This window comes from Onychomys torridus, chromosome 23 (genome assembly GCF_903995425.1).
Source record: "Onychomys torridus chromosome 23, mOncTor1.1, whole genome shotgun sequence".
Classification (NCBI taxonomy): Eukaryota; Metazoa; Chordata; class Mammalia; order Rodentia; family Cricetidae; genus Onychomys; species Onychomys torridus.
In genome coordinates this window covers 38,944,226-38,964,881 of record NC_050465.1, presented here as the reverse complement: position 1 = coordinate 38,964,881, position 20,656 = coordinate 38,944,226, and the positions used below count along the sequence as shown (strand labels likewise).

The 20,656-nt window shown below is 42.4% G+C and overlaps 1 protein-coding gene across 1 annotated transcript in view; it reads left to right on the top strand.

The window, feature by feature from the left end:
- Positions 1-20,656, top strand: part of Dnah7 (dynein axonemal heavy chain 7) — a 253,668-nt gene that overhangs the window by 151,405 nt on the left and 81,607 nt on the right. Inside the window, 5 exon segments of the mRNA XM_036172739.1 lie at positions 617-947; positions 1,504-1,850; positions 4,864-5,044; positions 8,338-8,523; positions 11,972-12,135. Coding sequence (XP_036028632.1) covers positions 617-947; positions 1,504-1,850; positions 4,864-5,044; positions 8,338-8,523; positions 11,972-12,135 — 1,209 coding nt within the window.

Genomic DNA, 20,656 nt, shown 5'->3' with positions numbered 1-20,656 from the left:
GTACCTTTTGTCTTAATAAAAAAAATTCCTATTTCAAGATGCAATACATTTTAAAATTTAAATACATTTTAAATACAGGTCTCACTGTGTACCCTACGCTAATGTAGCCCAGCCTGGATAGCCTCAACTTCCCAACTACTGGGAAGATGTAATATACTTTAAATATATTTTCATCTCTGGCAATATTCAAAATGATGTATTTAGGGCATTGAAGTCTCTTTAAAGTAAGTAATTATTAAAATACACTGTAGATTTGTTGGAAGTCATTCACCAAGGTGACAAGGTGACTAATGTTAGAGATATCACGTTCATTTTGTTATAGGAAGCACTTTGCCTTGTTCCCAGTGTACTTATTTATTCTTTGGGGTTTTTGCTGTATACCCAGAGGTACTGGAGACGCCCAAGGGACTAAGGTACAGTGTTTTGTCATAACTGTGCATAATCCAGCGTTGTCGTGTTCATGTTTTTTTCCTAATCAGCTAATGTCTGTGAAAGCCTCTTAGACCACACCTTTAGTTCCTTCAAAAGGGGTGAAACACTCAAGAGCGCTTAAGATGCCTCTTGACGTGCTCAGCAGGTCCCCGCCTCTCACCCCTTTTCATCTCTTTCCCTCCAGCGAAGTGATGAAAATGAAAAAGAGGTATGAAGTGGGCTTGGATAAACTGGACTCGGCCGCGTCCCAGGTCGCCACCATGCAGACTGAGCTGGAGGCGCTGCACCCCCAGCTAAAGGTTGCCAGCAGGGAGGTTGACGAGATGATGTTGATCATTGAGAGGGAGTCCATGGAGGTGGCCAAAACCGAAAAGATCGTGAAAGCTGATGAAATAGTAGCCAACGATCAAGCCATGGCCGCCAAAGCCATCAAGGATGAGTGCGATGCTGACCTGGCTGGGGCGCTACCCATCCTGGAGTCTGCGCTGGCTGCCCTGGACACCCTGACCGCCCAGGTGAGAGCCGTGCCGATGCTGGGGATTGGACACTGGGGAGCACAGGTTAGCGCCTCTCAAATTACCACCCACATTTAAGGAACATTTTTAAATTGTCAAGAGGATTCCCTCGTTATCCGAAAAAGAAATGCATTTTGATGAGAAAGGCATTTTTGAAAAGAAACAAAGCTGCCAGTTGTCACTGCTACTTTGTTTTCAATTTTTATTATTGCTATTTTTAAAGATTAATTTATTTTTATTAGTCCTTCAAGAATTCCATACAGTGTGTTCCACACCCCTCTCAACCCTTCCCAGACTCATCCTCCTTTCCCATCATGGCAGCTCCTTCCAGAGCTCTGTACTGCTTGCTCCCCACTGTGAGTTCCTGTGGCCATTTTTCTGTTGTTTTAACTTTTCTCCCAATGGACTTGTCAAAATTCTTGCCATGGTTCTACCATTGCCGCCATTCCTGTGCTCTGTAAGGCTTCGTTTGAAAGTATGAGCTTATTAATATGATTACAATGAATGTGCAAGCAGATATTTATTTCTGCTAACAACTGAAACATTACTTTTCAAGGATATCACAGTGGTCAAGTCCATGAAGAGCCCCCCTGCCGGTGTCAAGCTTGTCATGGAAGCCATCTGCATCTTGAAAGGGATCAAAGCCGATAAAATCCCTGACCCAACAGGCTCAGGGAAGAAAATTGAGGACTTCTGGGGCCCCGCAAAGAGACTTCTGGGTGACATACGGTTTCTTCAGTCACTTCATGAATACGACAAGGACAACATTCCTCCGGCTTACATGAACATCATAAGGAAGAGTTACATCCCCAACCCAGACTTTGTTCCAGAAAAGATCCGGAATGCTTCGACAGCGGCCGAGGGTCTGTGCAAGTGGGTCATAGCCATGGATTCCTATGACAAGTAAGTGTGGGAAGAAACCTGATCGCTATGCTGGGTGTCCTAGCCTGGTCATGCGGACAGTAGAAAATTAGAAACCTGTGTAAGAAAAAAGATTTTCAAGAAATGTCTGCCTGAATCTCTGTTTTCATTCTTACTAGAGCCAAAATCATAGCCATTAAAAAGAATATATAGTTTAATGATTCTTAACGTTTTGGGACTTAGGACTACTCTTGACTAAAAAACTCAAAGTCTCCCCAAAGTTTTTGTTGATTTACCATGTTAGAAAATTTAATTGGAGAGCTTATAAACATTTATTAATTCATTTAAAAATAACAAAATTATGGCATGGTAATAAAAACAAATTATTTTATATCTTATAAATGTAAATTTTCTTTAAAACAAAGAAGAGATTGGTGTGTGGCTGAGTGGTAGAGCACTTGCCTAGCATGTACGAGGACACAGATTCTATCCCCCGCACCAGGGGGCACAGATATTTGGGCTAGAGAGATAGCTCAGTCTGTAACATGATTGTCTTACATGCATGAGGACCCATGTTCAAACCACAGACCCATGTAAGAGAAGCCAAGCATGGGGGTACTTACTTGGAGTCTCAGCACTGTGTAGGCAGTGATAGGTGGGTCTTTGGGGCTTGCTGGCCAGTCATCTTAGCCCTTCAAGTTCCAGGCCTGCGGGAGAGACTGTCTCTGAGGAATGACACTGGAGGTCTTCCTCTAGTCTCCACATGTAAGCCCACACATGTGTGCCTGCACCTGTATGCACATGAGTGCCTGTGCACACACACATAATGCATAATTCTATATGCACACACATATGCACTATACTATATGCACACACACATGCACGCATGCTATATGTACATGCATAGAAAGGGAGAATTAGCAAGAAGACTGCTTTTTACACACCTTGAAGTCTTTTCAATGTGTGCTGTGTGTGTGTGTGTGTGTGTGTGTGTGTGTGTGTGTGTGTGTGTCTGGAGCATATGTACATATTTGCATGGCTGTACATATGAGTACATGTGCATGTAGCAGTCAGAGGTCAATGTTGGAAATCCTTTCTCCAAGGCTGTCTACCTTCCTTCCTTCCTTCCTTTCTTTCTTCCTTCCTTTCTTTTTCTTTTTCTTCTTTTTCTTTTTCTTTTTTCTTTTTTTTTTTTAGGCAAGGCCCTTCATTGATTTGTTAACAGTTGCTGGCCACTAGGTCCTAAGGATTCTCTTATCTCTGGCTATGCATTTACAGATGCAAGCTGATACACCTGAATTTTTACATGCACACTGGGGCTCTGAGCTCACATCCTCATCTTCTGTAGCAGGCACTCTAATGACTGGCCCATATCCCCCTTCCCCTCATCATGTGGTTTGACATGAGATGGAAAGACAGGAAAACCTTCCCCTTTCAATCCAATCTATCTCAATATGTTGCTTCGATGGAAGTCCATAGGAAAATTTAAGGCTGGGAATAAAGCCCAGTGATACAGTGTTTGTCTGCATGCATAGGTTTTGGGCTCAGAGCCTCAAAACCCCCAAAACTATGCTCAGAAAACCACCTGTGAGATGGATAGTCTTGTGACATTCGAGGACTTTTATGGCCATAAGGAAACCATTTATATCCTTAACAAAGTAAGTAAAATAAGGAACTATTATATGATGTGTTTTGAATACATAGTCAATGTGAGTCATTATATATACATATATATATATATACACATATATAAATAATGTTATATTGTATAATCATATTTATTATATGTTTATGTTATATAATTATAACACACACACACACACACATTAGTGCTACACATGTTTCAGACCAACCACTGTACTCTCAGCTTAAGCCCCTTGTTGCTTAAACTGTATCCAGCATAGGTCTGTATCGCACCCCCTGTGCCAGGGTATTCCCAGGCCTTGTGGCTTGTTTTTTGTTTTTTGTTTTTGTTTTTTTTCCTATTGTTTTTAATAAACTGGAGTGGCTTAGTCTCAAACAGTAGGCATCCTCTCCAAGATGATGTGTAGGTATTGTACAATGAGACACAGGGGCAAGGTGTTGATTCATTCCCCACTGGCCTGCCTCATGGAAGGAGTCCCTATCACACCAGATCCCCACACTGAATTGAAGGCCTGTGAAACTATAGAGAAAAATCCAAGGCAGTGTGCTGAAGATGTATAGGGAGTTTATTAGGATGCAAACTGGAGAGAACAACGCACTAAACAGAACAAGGCAAAATCGTCCTCCCAGAGTCCTGGAAGACTGAGGTCCTGTCCCATGCTGCTCCTGCCGCCTGAGTCAGTCCACACCATCGAAGCCCACGAGGGAGAGAAGAGAACAAGGCAAGGCATACATGCCCCTCAGGTCTTAAGCTGGCCCCAAGGCCACGCCCCAGGGACTGGTACCCCAAGGTCATAGGTGGAACAGGTACCCACTCCATGAAACTGTAGATTTGAGGTGGCCAGAGCTGTCTGTTTGTTGTGACGAGTGCTCCCAGACCCCTTCACGGTTGTGGCTCCTTACTTCTCTCAGCACTGTCTATTTCTTCATGATTTTCTGCTGCTATGTTGGATTTTGTTATGTATTTACTGTTTCTGTTTGTTTCAAGATACGCCCCACTAAGAGCCCTAGCTGGCCTGGGACTGACGGTCAACAGGCTAGCCTCCAACTTGCTGAGACCGTCCTGCCCTTGTCTGCTGAGGGTGGCACACGCTTGACTCCGACCCTCTTTTTCTTGATTCCCAGTGCCTTCTTCTTTCTCTCCTTTGTTGCCCTGCCCCTTCCCAGTCACAAAGTCACACAGAGGCAGCTCCTAATCTGTCATCTTACCCCTCAAGTCTTAGTGATTATTTCTTATACTATGTACCAGAGTCGATTCTCAGATAAAAATATGGAGTCTGGAAGTCGGTGTAAATTCTGTATAAAGAAGTGTTTTGAGTCACTGTGAAGAGTATCTGGAAAGTAAATTCATGTTAGAAAGTTCCCTGTCATGTTCAGAGGATGTTAACTTTCCAACTTTATTGTTCTCTAGAGTGGCAAAAATTGTAGCTCCCAAAAAGATAAAACTGGCTGCAGCTGAAGGGGAACTGAAAATTGCGATGGACGGTCTTAGAAAGAAGCAGGCCGCCCTGTATGAGGTCCAGGACAAGCTGGCTAAGCTTCAAGACACGCTTGAGTTGAACAAGCAGAAGAAAGCTGACTTGGAAAACCAGGTATGTGCTAGCAGTAGCAAATGTGAGAGGATCCTCACGTTGCAAATAAGAAAGACATTGCTACCAGCGCAAAACATGCCAACCTTGTTTTCACATTTATTCATAGACAACCCAACTTCTGGTCTTTTTCTATGACCTGAACCCAGATATCTGGCATGTCTGCACACTTCTCATAGTGACATACTTCCCCCGCTCCCCCAAGACAGGGTTTCTCTATCTAGCCCTGGCTGCCTCGGAACTCCATCTGTAGACCAGGCTGACCTCAAACTCAGAGATCCTCCTGCCTCTGCCTCTGCCTCCTGAATGCTGGGATTAAAGGTGTATAGCATCAACACCAGCCTACCTTCTTTTTCTCTAAAGTCTGCCCTGTAAACTGTAGTTGAACACATATAGGACATTGTGTCAATCTTTAAGATGTAACCTGTTAGTGAGCTTGATTACATTTTCTTTCTTTCTTTCTTTCTTTCTTTCTTTCTTTCTTTCTTTCTTTCTTTCTTTCTTTTCTTTTCTTTTTGGTTGTTTGAGACAGAGTTTCTCCATGTAGTTTTGGTGCCTGTCCTGGATCTCACTCTGTAGACCAACCAGGCTGTCCTTGAACTCACAGAGATCCACCTGCCTCTGCCTCCCCAGTGCTGGGATTAAAGGTGTGCACCACTATCGCCCAGCATAATTACATTTTATTTAAATGATATAACCACTAAGTGAGAGTATATAGTTGCTCACTGGAAACATTGTTCAACTTTGCTGTGTGTTTGAAATTTTCAGGGTTTTGTAATAAGAATGTTGGAAAAATATAAAATGAACATATGCATATGTAAATGTCTGTTTGGGGAGGGAAAAATAGATCACAGGAAAAAGAAGTCACGGAGTCTTTTCTTTATGGTTTTCCAATGGCAACCTTATTGTAGTCTGTGATCTGATTCACTAGGAAGCTAGGAGGGTGGAGGTCCTTTAAAGCAGGAAACTTGAGTAAGAAAGGCTTAATTTTGGAAACAAAATTATCACCCATTACAAACCTTGTGCCTTTTCATACCTATCTGTAGGTGAACCGATATTTTATGTCTTTTAATCTTAAATAATGGTTACCAGTATTGGAAAAATACATAAGCCAAATTCTTACTCCAAAATAACATAAATGTCTCTCTTACTGATCATGGAGTTCTCCATTATAAAATTTCACAGTCTGAATCCCAAAATAAACTGTATTCACTGTCTTTTATGAGTAATGATGTTTGCCTTTCTGGGTCTGGGCTACCTCATTCAATGTCATCTTCTCTAGGTCCATCCATTTACCCACAAATTTCAAGATTTCATTTTTCTTTACATCCGAGTAGTATCCATTGTGCATATGTACCACATTTTCCTTATGAATTTACCTGTTGAACATTTAAAGTGTTTCTGTTCCCTGACTACTGTAAATAGAGCAGCAGTGATCACGACTCCCAGCAAGTGACCCCGAAAGACCGGTGCCCCATGTTCTCTCTCGTCTGTGCTTCCTAGCTCCAAAGCCTCAGATACAAGTGCAGCTACAACCCCTCATCAAAGACGTTTCTCTTTACAGCAAATGGAGACCATCACCGAAACCATAATTGGACACAATGCAGAGATAAACCAATTGTGGGCAGCCCGGCCACAACGGCGGCTTCTGCACTGTAACTCCTACATCAGTGGCTCAGGGAACTCCTGTTCCTGAGTGAGCAGAAAGAGTGTAAGGGCTAGACTACCAGGGAGTCTGCTGTGAAACAGTCTCTCCTAGGAATGGCTGCATAAACAAGGCTGGGCCAGTGGCAATGGGCTATGAGGTCCCACTCCTAGAGAAAGAAGTACAAGCAGAGAGAGGGAGAGTTAGCTTCCCCCAGGGATGAGCCCCCTGTTGCTGGAGTTATCTCCAGGCCCGCCCAGGCCCGCAGCCGCTCAGACCCAAGTAAACACACAGACGCTTATATTATTTACACTGTTTGGCCTAATGGCTCAGGCTTCTTGCTATCCAGTTCTTACATCTTAAATTAACCCATTTCTATCAATCTGTAAGTTGCCATGTGGCTTGTGGCTTACTGGTCCTTTCACATCTGTCTCTGGTTGGTGACTCCTGACTCAGCCTTCCTGTTCCCAGAATTCTCTTCTCTGCTTATCCCAATTATACTATACTTCCTGCCCAGCTACTGGCCAATCAGTGTTTTATTTATCAATCAATCAGAGCAACACTTTCACAGCATCCCCAGCAGCAGCAACCCCTTACTGGCTGTCCAATTCAGAGTGGTCAGTCTTGAGAACATGTACACACCAACAAGAAAAAAGTGGTCTCAGCAGTTATGTGTGTGTGCATACATATATATGTCACAATAATAAAGAACAGGAGGCTCTCAGCTTGAGAGGAGGGGATGTGGGAGGAGCTAGAGAGAGGGAAGGGGGGAGGTGATGCAATTCTATTACTATTAAAACATTTTTAAACAAGTAAAATAAATGTGTTGATTTCATTTTAAAAAGAATAGTGATGCTATCATTTAAAAATTAAATTACAGTGATTCAATCTAAGCATCCTGCTGGAACACTGAAACAGGTTTAAGTGCTCTTCCCTAAGTCTGCCACCCTGAGAAGCATCTGCTTCTTTCCCTTTTTAAAGCATTGTTCAATTGTGTCAAATAAACTTGAGATGATTGTCCGGTGGAGAAAGCAGGCTCTTAGCTATTGATTGATGCTCCCTTTGAAGCTTAATTGCAAATGTCTGGGAGGATGACGCCATTTAACTACTTGAAAGATTGTGCTTTGTAAATAAGTGTAAATTGCTAAAGCTCTTAACCTTTAAAAGCAACCTTAAACCAACTAAGTTAATGAGGAGAAACCTTTATAAAATATTGAAAGTATAGTACTAATGCTGGGACCCTGGCCCTTGTGTATGCTATGCAAATACTTACATGCTTTGTTCTGAGGCCTCCCCCATTTTTTCAGATCATTTTAAAATATCTATATCGGCAGGAGAATGTTCTTTATTAGTCTCAGTCTCCTGTGTTGAAGGTCATTTCCTTAGAGTTAGCCTATACTATTATATACTAAATACTATGTAGGAATTCTGAGAACTTTATTGAAGTTATTTACTTGTTTTAAAACACAAGATGTCATGGACTTTCCATATCTCAGGGAGATGCATCATGTTTTTCTTCTTAAAGTGCTTTTTAGAACTTCAGGCTAGTTTATAATTGAGAAAAAAAAATATCTCTTGAGTTTGGAACTCTGCAGAATTTTCAGCTTATTTTGCTTGTTGATGTTGATAAAAGCTCACCTTTGTTTTTGAGGTTGATCTGTGCAGCAAAAAGCTGGAGCGAGCCGAGCAGCTGATTGGGGGCTTGGGAGGTGAGAAAACTCGCTGGAGCAACTCAGCCCTGGAGCTTGGGCAGCTGTACATCAACCTGACAGGGGACATCCTCATCTCCTCAGGGGTTGTTGCCTACCTTGGGGCCTTCACATCAAACTACAGACAGGTGAGAAATGCCCTCATCTCTCCCTGGCTTTCCTCCATCTTTGCAACATTAACCTCAGGGTTTGTTCATTTGTTGTTGTTATTGTTGTTGTGGGGAACCAGAGAGCATTTTTTTTTTTCAAATTTGTTTTACTTTAATTTTTGGTTCCTGCAAGGAAAAGCAAAATACGTTTAAATTATTTGTACTTACATATTTTAAATATCATGTAAATTGCTTCATAGCCAAAAGATGCTAGATGAAACATTGTTTTCAAACCTAATTTTAAAGCAACAGACTATAGTGGTGAAATTTTAGTTCATAACCAAGTGTAAAGGAATCAGGTGTGTGTGTGTGTGTGTGTGTGTGTGTGTCTGTGTGTGTGTCTGTGTGTGTGTCTGTGTGTGTGTGTGTGTGTCAGAGTGCACACCCATTCAAGGGGATGCATGCCTCATCAACGACTCTGCATGGACCTTAATAAGTCATCCTAAAACCATGTCAGAGATTGAAACATTACAGTGTGGAGACAAGACCGCCTTCACTGGGGGCTTATTGTTCCCCTTAGTGCCCTTGTTCTTCCTGCCTCCATTACAGTTTCTCTGATTATTGAAATTTTAAAAACAAACTATTTTAAAATCCCCACTTATAGCTTCTACCTGTGGCCTTTTTACTTTGGAGGCCTCTGTATTTACTTTGTATTTACAGAGGCACCGTGACCTTCAGGTTTTCAGCTCTGCCTGTCTGTCTGTACATTGTTCAGATGAGCTCCCAGGGTGTTGCATTAGTGGTTTGCATGTAGCTCAGCTGGTTAACATTTAACTTCACTATCTGCCTAATGACAGATTAGTTTGCTTGACAGTTTTAGACAAGGAAGCTTGTCAAGCTTGAGACAATTCCCCAGAGCCGTCAAGCTAGTCAGTGAGAAGGTGGGAACAAGAACCATGGCCAATTGACTCTATCCTACATCAACTTGGAAGGATGGAAAGATCAGCAGGCACTCATACCCATCTCTGTTGGTTCAAAACATACTCCTGGGCATCTCATTGATCCCCACTGAATATTCATCTTCTGCTTGGGCAGCTAGAAGTGCCATACCATGCAATGACTGGCTCTCTGTAAGAGCCTGAAATATATCTTAGAGAAAATACCAGGAAATACTGAGAGGAGGATGGGATTGTGGGCAGGAAGGCAAACAAAGAACTTAGTATAGCATAGCGTACTGCAGACAACATCATAAAAGATAACAATGGTAATACAACTTACAGAACAAAATTTGAAAACGTGCATTTCTGACCTGAATTAACACTGACGCATACTGGACAAAGGCCAGGGTGTTTTCCTGGTCCCCAGGTGTCTCCCTACAAAGGGCTGAAATGTTCATTGCAAATGGAGAGGACCAAAGAGCAAAACTGTGTCTCCCAACTGCAGGCTTCCCTGTTTGCAACTCCGGGTACAGCCTCTGCTTTTTCATGTGTAGTCTGCTGAGCTCTGAGCTTAGTGATTCCTCCTTTTTAGGCTCTGCCTCTCCTGGAGGAAAGTGGTCAACTGTCCTTGAATTACTCAGGTTTCCCAGGGGAACCTCTTGTTATCTCCACAGAATTATCCATATACATAATCCCCAGGAAGTACATGAAACCTAGCTAATCCCACCCCACTTACTGTATTACCAACCGTTGCGCCAACTTCCTGCAACTCTTTCCAGTAACACCTCCTGTCATATGCACAGCTGTAAGAGAACTCTGCTTTTCATCCGTCTGAGTGTCTTTGTGTTGTATTCTAATATCCAAAGAAACAATAATCACACATAACATCCCACAATTAAGAAACAGAAGCCTGGCTTTCATAAAAAATTAGCATTCTTGGTAGATGAATACCTTGAAATTATGTACTACTTTTAGGACGCAGTGAGGAAAATAACATCATCTGTAATTTTATCATGAACAGTAAATAATATTAACAACTTAAGGTCATAAAGCCGCCAGTCATCCACTACCATGGCCTTTACGAGTAAAACTAGAAGAATGTTGATACAACCTATTCAGTTAGAACCGGAGGAAGAGGGTAGTTACAACTGAGCCCTTCCCAGCACCAACTGTACACACACAGGGCATCCTCATTAGCCCAAAACAGGTACCAGCATCATGTACACTCACTCTCCCACCTTGCTTATGGACACCTTCCTTTGTCTTTCTATTTTCTTCCCAGTCGTGTGTTTCTCTATTTCTGAAGCGTTTTGTCTGTCACCTGACTTGAACATTAGTATGAATGTCAGTACGGAGCACTCTCCTGGTTCTGGGCATCATAACAGACCGTGCCTCTTATAGACATCCAAAGTGTGGCCTGACCCTTTTTATAACCCAATAGCCTTTGGTTGGTCCATCCTACAGAGCACATGGGAACCAGAAACAAATGTTTCCTGTGTCCCCATTCATTCTGCAGGTTTAGGTTGTATTGTAATAATATAGTATTTTTCTCTGTATTTACAATTTAAACAAACTGTGTAAACTGCATGGAGAATGTGAGGGTTAGTTATAATTGTCAACTTGACACACTCTGCAATCACAAAGGGAATGTCAATTAGCAGTTGTCCACATCAGGTTGGCCCATGAGCATGCCTGTTAGGGATTTTCTTAATTGGATTCCTTGAGGTGAGAGGATCCATACATACAGTCAGCCTCATTCTGCTCTCGACTGTGGGTGTGACTCGATACTTTAAGTACCAGCTACCTCTCCCCTAAGTTGATTTTTGTCAAGTTATTTGTCATAGCAACAGAAATTAAACTAAGCCATAGAATGTCAACTACTTTATAAATTTAAACTTTAGACTAATACACAGTAACTGTTCTTCCTAATACAAAAACTCCAACTTTGTCATGTGGTCAATCTAGGCTTTATCTCATCATTGATTACATTTAATTTTCATTTCTTTATTATAATTTTATTTGGGAAATGTTTGATACATGTCTTTTCTATTGCTGTGAAGAGACACCATGACCACAGCAATTCTTACAAAGGAAAACATTTAATTGGGGCTGGCTTATAGTTTCAGAGGTTTAGTCCATTATCCCCATGGTGGGAAGCATGGTAGCATGCAGGCAGACATGATGCTGGCTGGAGAAGGAGTTAAGAGTTCTGCAACTTGGTCCACATGCAACAGGAAGTGAACTGTGTACCACACTGGGTATAGCTTGAACATATGAGACCACAAAACCTACACCTACAGAGACACACTTCCTCCAATAAGGTGGAAGCCTACTTCAAAAAAGCCACATCTTCTAATAGTGCCATTACCTACAGGCACTATGAGTCTACAGAGGCCATACCTATTCACCACAATACATGAATCATTTTTGATGTACAGCTTCAACAATAGTTGATTTACTCAGTAAATAGGTATTGAGGAGTTTAGACATTATTCCTTTGGCAACTGTCCACCAACTCATATCTATATTTTTCTGTGAATTATTTAAAGAACCAAACCAAGGAGTGGTCACAATCGTGCAAAGAAAGAGACATCCCTTGCTCAGATGATTATTCTCTTATGGGTACTCTGGGAGAAGCTGTTACAATTCGAGCTTGGAATATTGCTGGATTACCCTCTGACTCATTTTCCATCGATAATGGGATCATTATAATGTAAGAAAAAATATTTTCTCACAAATGATTTTTAATATCTAATGAGTAGATATATTTATTTGCAAACCTTTTAACACTTTCAGCTAGCAAATATTCACAATATCGAAATGTTTGCTAATTAACTGTTTTAATTATTTTCTGTTAATATTATAATAAAGAGCAAAGTTTTTATTTCCATAAAACACAAGTCTTGTTATAAAAGGCTAATATATACACAGTGGTGGGTCTTTGATGTTAATTGTCCTCATTGTTCCAAAAGTCTGTCCTTGTCCCTATTGTGGGACAAATTTGAGAGTTTTGGGGACAGATGTTTAAGTCATCAAACATCATTAAGACATTGGACACATATCTTGTTCACTTGCATGATTCCTCCTTGTGTTTCCCATAGATGCTTGCTTGGTAATGCTAATCCCTAATATTGGGCACTAACTAAGGGCCTAATCCCATGTCAAGTGCTTAATACATAGTACTTTAGCTGAGTAAGGCATTGATTAGTTAGGAAAGTTTATACAATTTGGACAAGTTAGAATACAATTAACTTTGGGAGCTATTAACACTTAAAAGTCTTTGTCAAAAGTCAGTGATAGGGATGAGTGCAATTGGATTGTATCTGGACATTTATTGGATTAAAGTGAGTATTATTTAACTGCTTGGTAAGTAGACCAAACCCATAGCTGACTTCCTTTGTTGTTGTTGTTGTTGTTTGTTTGTTTGTTTGTTTTGAGAGGCAGACTTTGATTTTTAGTAGGAGAGAAACATACTTATTTCAGTAACTATAATCACTGAGAATGGCCACTCTTTCTCATTTTATGTGTTTGGAGATGAAAACAGCAGAACTCTCTAAAATGTACCACCGTTGGATGACCTGGACCAGTAGGTCATTCATTCTTCAGTGAAAGGTCCCAAGGGGAAGATGACCAGGGGATGAGAGGATGAAGATGATTGGAAGGTTTGAGATCAGGAAAGCTTACACAAGCCGGCTGCTCATGTAAGCAAATTTATTAGGAAATACAGCATCTTATTCACAGTTTTGCTGAAGGGAAAAACAGGACAGTGTCACCCAAAAGCATCATACAGTGGTGTGAAGTCAGCGGCAAGCTCATCCATCAAGCAGGCTGCCCAAAGGAAACCCAGGTCTCTCAAGTGCAGCCCAGACCTAGCTAGCACACAGTGGCCTTGTGACTGTTAACCACAGCCCCTTGGGGTGCAAAGAGTGGGGTTCTCAGAATCTAAAGCCAGAGATTTCCCCCAAGGTCTGGCCCCAGGCCATTACTGGCTCCGCCAAGCTTTGTTCCTTTTTAGACAAGGAACTAAGGAAGTCCCTTCCCTAAAGCCTCAGGGAAGGCTGCTGACCAGCCTCACCCTCAACAGTTAAATATTCAGATCCTGTGCCCTCCTGTGCCTACTGTTGTGGATGTGTATTATCATGGTAAGAAAGAAATCTGTGGTTTTCAACAACCCAAAGAACACTAAATAAGAATTCTCTTTATGCAACAATGGAAGGGCAAACTGTCCAAGTCAGAAACAGTGACTCCTGACTAATTTAGGTTCCATTGGCAAACAATTGACTCTAAACATTTATAAATTCAAGAATGTTGGGGGGCCAATGGGATAGCTCAGCAGGTACTGGGTTGCGGCTGAGGATGACAGCCCAAATTGGAATCTAAGGACCCACAATGTTGAAGGAGAAAACAGACTCCCTCTGACCTCTACCAGCACATACACATGTACAAATGAATAAATAAACATTTTAGATAGTAGCAAAAGGACTTTTGATGGAGGAGTAAAAAGGAAGACTGAAGAGAAACACTTTTTTTTTTTTGTCAAAAAATACTGCAACATAATGGTGGTGATAAGCAAGTAAATAGAATGCTTCTTCACTCTTATTTCAACATTTTCATCCAAAAGTGGAGCCATTTGAACTAAAATATGTTGCATAACACCTTCCACAATAAATGCTTTCATGGATTTTCTAAAAAGAAAAAATACTTTTCTATCTACCTTCAAGAACATATCCTTTGAAATTTTATTCAACTAATATTTTGAGGAAGCCCTAATTAAAAGAAAAATACAAGGTGAATTCACATTCTCCTGACCTTGAATGAAGATGATGTCACATGAAGAGCATTGTTTGATGGGACAAAAGTTGGATACATCTGTTAACTGGGTATAGAACAATATTCATTTTTTTTTTTTGTAGCATTGTGCCCAGGTTGCAAGACCCCCAAGCAAGACCACCACAGAGCCAATATCTGATGCAAGCACACAGAGGTTTTTAATAACAAAACAAGCAAGCTTGGTCCGCCATCCAGCATCTGACACAGCGGATGGAGGAGAACAGCCCCGAGCACTCACTTGAAGGGGTTTATATGGGAAAGGTTTACATGCAGCTTGGGATTGGATGAGGAGGCTAGGGGTGAGGTAGTTCTTTGAAGTTACTGGCTGAACTATAAGTATGAGGTTACTGATGGCTAACAGGATGCAGGGTATCTACAGAGACATAAATTTTTTACTCCCTATGTCCTGCTTTTGTTGAACCCAGGATATATACATTACATTCAGATTTATTGTTCCTGTCCTACTCTCCTCTGAGGTTCAACTTCTGGTCAGTTGAGCCCATTACTCCCCATATCTTATTTTACCAAGTCCAGGACACATAGATTTATTGTCCCAGCCTTATAAGTTCAACTTCTGGTCACTTCTAAAACTGCTGGTCAGCAAATACCTTTGGAGGAGGGGAGGGAGAAGCGTCTCTTAAGATGGCTGCTGATTTTTCCCTTTCAGCAGTTACAGAGACTCATTCAGAAGTTCACATTAAAGGGAAGGCAGGCCGGGCATGGTGGCGCACACCTTTAATCCCAGCACTTGGGAGGCAGAGGCAGGCCCTGTGAGTTCGAGGTCAGTCTGGTCTTACAAATCAAGTAAAAAAAAGGGGGTGGGGGGTGGGGGGTGGGGAGAGAGGCAGTGTCATCCCAGCACAGTTTATTTAAATCATTGTCTTTTCCCCATCAATTTCATCTTTGTATCATTGTTGAAAATGTAGTGTCCCTATACATGTGGTTCTGCTGCTGGATTTTTTGTTTGTTTTCTGAGACAAGGTTTCTCTGTGTAGTTTTGGTGCCTGTCCTGGATCTCGCTCTTAGACCAGGCTGGCCTCAAACTCACAGAGATCTGCCTGGCTCTGCCTCCTGAGTGCTGGGATTAAAGGCGTGTGTCACTGCTGCCGGCTGCAGCTAGATTCTTTATACCCTGAGCTCTAAGCCTGTCTTGATGCAAGTACTGTGTCATCTTGATTCTGGACACTTTGGGTCGTCTTGAGTCAGGTAGTATGCCTTCCATCTTGTGTTCTCCTGTAAAAAAAAAATTGTCTAGTTGTTTATTCAATATAAATCTTAGAATAAAATGTAAATATCTAAAAAATATCTTCTTGGAATTTTATTGGGGTTACATTGATAGGCTTGACAATATTGACAGACTGACAAGTTATTAAGTCTTCTAACTAATGAATGTAGTGTATTTCCCCACCTGTGTTAGGTCTTCAAGTACTCTGCCGTTTTATGAATGCACAGTATTTAATTTTTGTTTGCTCTTGTAAATGGTATTAACTTTTTTGTTTGGTTGTTGGCTGCTGGTATTAGGAACGCCTCTATTCTAGAAAGGATTATTTGTATACTGACTTGGTACCCTGCAACTTTAAAAACTCATTTGGTCTTTTATGTTGGTTTGTTAGGCTATTATATACTGGCAATCATGCTGTCTGCACGTAGTGACACTTTAATTTCTTTCTAATCTGTGTGCCCTTCGCCTCTTTTCCTTGGCTTATTGCACTGTCAATGGCTTCCACTATGATGCTGCAAATGGATAATTAAACTGAACACTGTTGTCCACGAGGTCTATGTGGATGCAAACACACTGAGCATCACAAAGTCGGTTCAGCTCTAGGCAGTTTTACTGCTGCTGCTGCACTGATTTCATTGGGTAGAAGAAAATTGCTTTTAGTCTGTGTACTGTCTAGTTTGGTGTTGACTAGACACAAGCTGCAGTCCGCAGGGAGGAAGGACCCTCAATTGAGAAAAGGCCGCCATAGAATCCAGCCCTAGGCATTTTCTTGATTAGTGATGGGGGAGGACCAGTCAGCCCATTGTGGGTGGGGCCGCCCCTGGCAGGTGGTCCTGGGTTCTATAAGCAGGCCTAGCTAGTTGTGAGAAGCAAGGCTGTAAGAAGCACTCCTCACTCCTCCATGGCCTCCGCGTCAGCTCCTGCCTCCAGGTTTCTGCCCTGTGTGAGTTCCTGTCCTGACTTTCCTCAGTGATGGGCTGTCCCCCGGAAGTGTAAGTGACATAAACCCTTTCCTACCCAAGTTGATTCTGGCTGTGGTCTTTCAGGACAGCAACAGAAACCTTAAGTAAGGCCGAATCTGTTAGCAGGATAAAGGGTTATTGCTATGACAGACCCCGACCATGTGTTTGGGGGAGACTTTGGAACTTCAGGCTAGAAGAGCCATTGGATGATCAAAGCTTGGTGAGCTATTCTGTGGGAACCTGGAAGATAAGAGTGTTGGGAGATGGATTCCCAATTTTCTAAGGAAGCACCATATTGATTTCCAAAGTGGCTGTACAAGCTTGCCTTCCCACCAACAGTGGAGGAGAGTTCCCCTTGCTCCACATCCTCTCCAGCATAAGCTGTCTTCTGTGTTTTTGATCTTAGCCATTCTGACAGGTGTAAGGTGGTATCTCAGAGTCATTTTGATTTGCATTTCCTGGATAATTAGGGATGCTGAGTAATTCCTTAAATGTCTTTCAGGCATTTGAACTTCCTCTGTTGAGAATTCTCTGTTTAGTTCTATAGCCCATTTCTTAATTGGACTGTTGGGCATTTTGATGTCTAATTTCTTGAGTTCTTTATATATTCTGGATATCAGCCCTCTGTCAGATGTGGGGTTGGTGAAGACCTTTTCCCATTCTGTAGGCTGTCGCTTTGTCTTGTTGACCGAGTCCTTTGCTCTACAAAAGCTTCTCAGTTTCAACAGGTCCCATTGATTGATTGTTTCTCTTAGTGTCTGTGCTACTGGAGTTATATTTAGAAAGTGATCTCCGGTGCCAATGCATTCAAGGGTTGGGGATTTAGCTCAGTGGTAGAGTGCTTGCCTAGCAAGCCCAAGGCCCTGGGTTCGATCCTAAGCTAAAAAAAAAAAAAAAAAAAAAAAAGACTACTTCCTACTTTCCCTCCACTGCTGGTGGGAATGCAAGCTTGTACAGCCACTTTGGAAATCAATATGGTGCTTCCTTAGAAAATTGGGAATCCATCTCCCCCAAGACCCAGCTGTAGCACTCTTGGGCATATATCCAAGGAATGCTCAATCATACCACAAGGGCATTTGCTCAGCTATGTTCATATCAGCATTGTTTTTAATAGCCAGAACCTGGAAACAAACTAGATGCCCTTCAACTGAAGAATGGATAAATAAAATGTGGTACGTATACACAATGGAGTACTACTCAGCAGAGAAAAACAATGACATCATGAGGTTTGCAGGCAAATGGATGGATCTAGAAAAAAATCATCCTGGGTGAGGTAACCCAGACTCAGAAGGACAAACATGGTATGTACTCACTCATAGGAGGATACTAGATGTAAAACAAAGATGACTAGACTGCTATACAACTCCAGGGAGGCTACCTAGAAAACGGGACCCTAGGAAAGACACAGGGATCACCCCATGACAGAGAAATGGATGAGATCTACATGAACAACCTGGATGACAGTGGGAGTAATGAAGGGCAAGATTTGAGGGAAAGAAAGCTTAGGGGAGCAGGAGATCCCAGCTGGATCAAGAGCAGAAAGGGAGAATGAGGAATAACAGACCATGATAAATGAAGACCACGTGAGAACAGGAATAGGCAGAGTGCTGGAGAGGTCCCCAGAAATCCACAATGATATATACTCTGTAGACTGTTGGCAATGGTCAAGAGAAAGCCTGATCTGACCTAGTCTGGTGATCAGATGACTAAACACCCTAACAGTCGTCTTGGAACTCTCATCCAATAACTGATGGAAGTGGATGCAGAGATCCTCAGCCAGGCCCCAGGTGGAGCTCCAGGTGTCCAACTGTCGAGAAAGAGGAGGGACTGCAAGAGCGTGAATTGTTGAATACGAGATTGCAAAAAGCACAGGGACAAATAGCCAATCGAATGGAAGCACATGAATTATGAACCAAAAGCTGTGGAGCCCCCAGCTGGATCAGGCCCTCTTGATAAGTGAGACAACTGAATAGCCTGATCTGTTTGGGAGGCACCCAGTCTGTGGGACCAGGACCTGTCCTTAGTGCATGAACTGGCTGTTTGGAACCTTGGGCTTACACAGGGACACTTTGCTCAGCCTGGAAGGAGGGGACTGGACCTGCCTGTACTGAATCCACCATGTTTAAATGAATCCTCAGGGGTGTCTTGGCCCTGGAGGAGATGGGAATGGAGGGGAGGGGATGGGGGGAAGGTGGGGTGGGGGCGGGAGGGCGGGGAGAGGGCAGGGGAACCCATGACTGATGTGTAAAATTAAAACACAAATATATTTAAAAAAGGAGAAAAAAAAAAAAAGAGTGCAAAGAACCTGAAGGCCAGAGGCTGGCGCAAGGCCCAGGTGGCGGTAGAGGTGGCTTCTGGAGAGGGAGGAAGTCCTGCTATCTGGAACATCTTCTGGAGAGGAAGGAAGTCCTGCTGTCCGGAACATCTGTGATACTTGCGGAGGTGTTCTCGGCCCCCAAAAGGAGCATAGATTTGGTTGTTCTTGTTTCTTCTTGGATGCACTAGGGATCTGTCACTTGAATGTCTTTTTGGTTATTCTTCTGAAAATTATGGGTGTCTGTTTCCATCCACCTGCCTGAGATTGCTGGGCCTTTAAGGTCAATTGATGCTACCTTTCAAACCAAGGCTTGTTTTTTGTTGTTTGTTGTCTTTTTTAAAATAAATCTTTCTTTTTTCAAAACTAAAAAATAAAAAGGAGTGTTGAGAGAAATGCAGATGATGGAGGCCTGGTTTGTGAAGTTTCAGAGGGAAGCTGAAACTGTTAGGGCTATCTGTATATCTTGAATTAGGGATCTGTGGTTCTAGTCAGCTGGGACTGAAGAGTCAGCAATGATTAGCAAGAGACCAGCACCCCTGAAATAAAACCTTTACTTCCCTGGGATAATTGATGCTGGTTAGCTAGAACTGAGTAAATAGGGGTAATTTAAGAATACTCCAACATTATTGAGGTTAAATCTAGGAAGTGTTTCCCAAGGATCAGCACCTTGAAACTGTGTTCCAGTGGTGGCCAAAGTCATACCTCATGCTGGTAGCTGAACTTGGTAGTGTGAGAGACACCCAGATGGTACTGGTTTTGAAGGCATGAGAGGATTATGGAGAGCAGCTGAGGCTTGGCACCATGAGGAAGGTCTGGAGACCTGAAGAGAGCCCAGGGTAGACTATTGGTGAATGTGCAGCCCAATTTCGGTAGAAGGCCCAGCATTTTGGAGTTGTCAGTACCATGGGATAACCTTCAAGAACAGCAGCAGCAGACATGGAGTGAGCTGAGCAAGCCTGAGTCTAGGAGACAGCTACATGGGCTGCATAGGGTAGAGCTAGAAGTCACCACAGTCCTGTAGAGGATTACGAGTGAATCCCAGCCACTGTTCAGATTGTGATTTTGCCCAGGCTCTTTCCTCTTGAGGGAACAAGTTATTTGATTTATTTTGGCTTTATAGGAGCCCGTAGTTGAAGCTTGGAACTTTTAATGATGTTTTAGATTTTTAAAGAGACTGAATTTTAAAGTGTTTGAATTAATAAAAACTGGGACTTATTAAGTTTGTAATATGTTTTATACTATGAGATTATAAATATGTGATCTTGGGGATGAACCAAAAGGGAAAGGTTGTTGCTTCACAGTGATGTGTTTGTGTGTCAAGTTGGTAAGGGGTCAGTTGTGCTGGCTAGTTTTATGTCAGCTTGACAGACGCTAGAGCCATCTGAGTGGAGAGAACTTCAACCGAGGAAATGCCTCCATAAGGTCCAGCTGTATGCAAGTCTGTAGGGCAGTTTCTTAATTAGTGATGTGGGAGGACCCAGCCCATTGTGGGGGATGCCATCCCTGGGATAGTGGTCCTGGCTACTCTTTTAAAAAAATGGCCGAGCAAACCATAAGGAGCAAACCAGTAAGCAGAACCCCTTCATGGCCTCTGCATCAGCTCCTGCCTCCAGGTTCCTGCCCTGCTTGAGTTCCTGTCCTGACTTCCCTCAGTGATGGGCTGTTGTTACTGAAAGTGTAAGTGAAACAAACCCTTCCCTCCCCAAGCTGCTTTTCATCATGGTCTTTCATCACAGCAATGGAAACCCTAATTAAGATAGTCTGTAATGAACTTTGGGAATTAGTGGATGTTAACTCTGCCAACCTCTCATCTTCTGACTATTGAGATGATCTTATAGTTTGTCTGGGATTGCACACTCATGTATGGAGGCCAGTGCTCTTACTGAATCTGGAGCTCACTGAT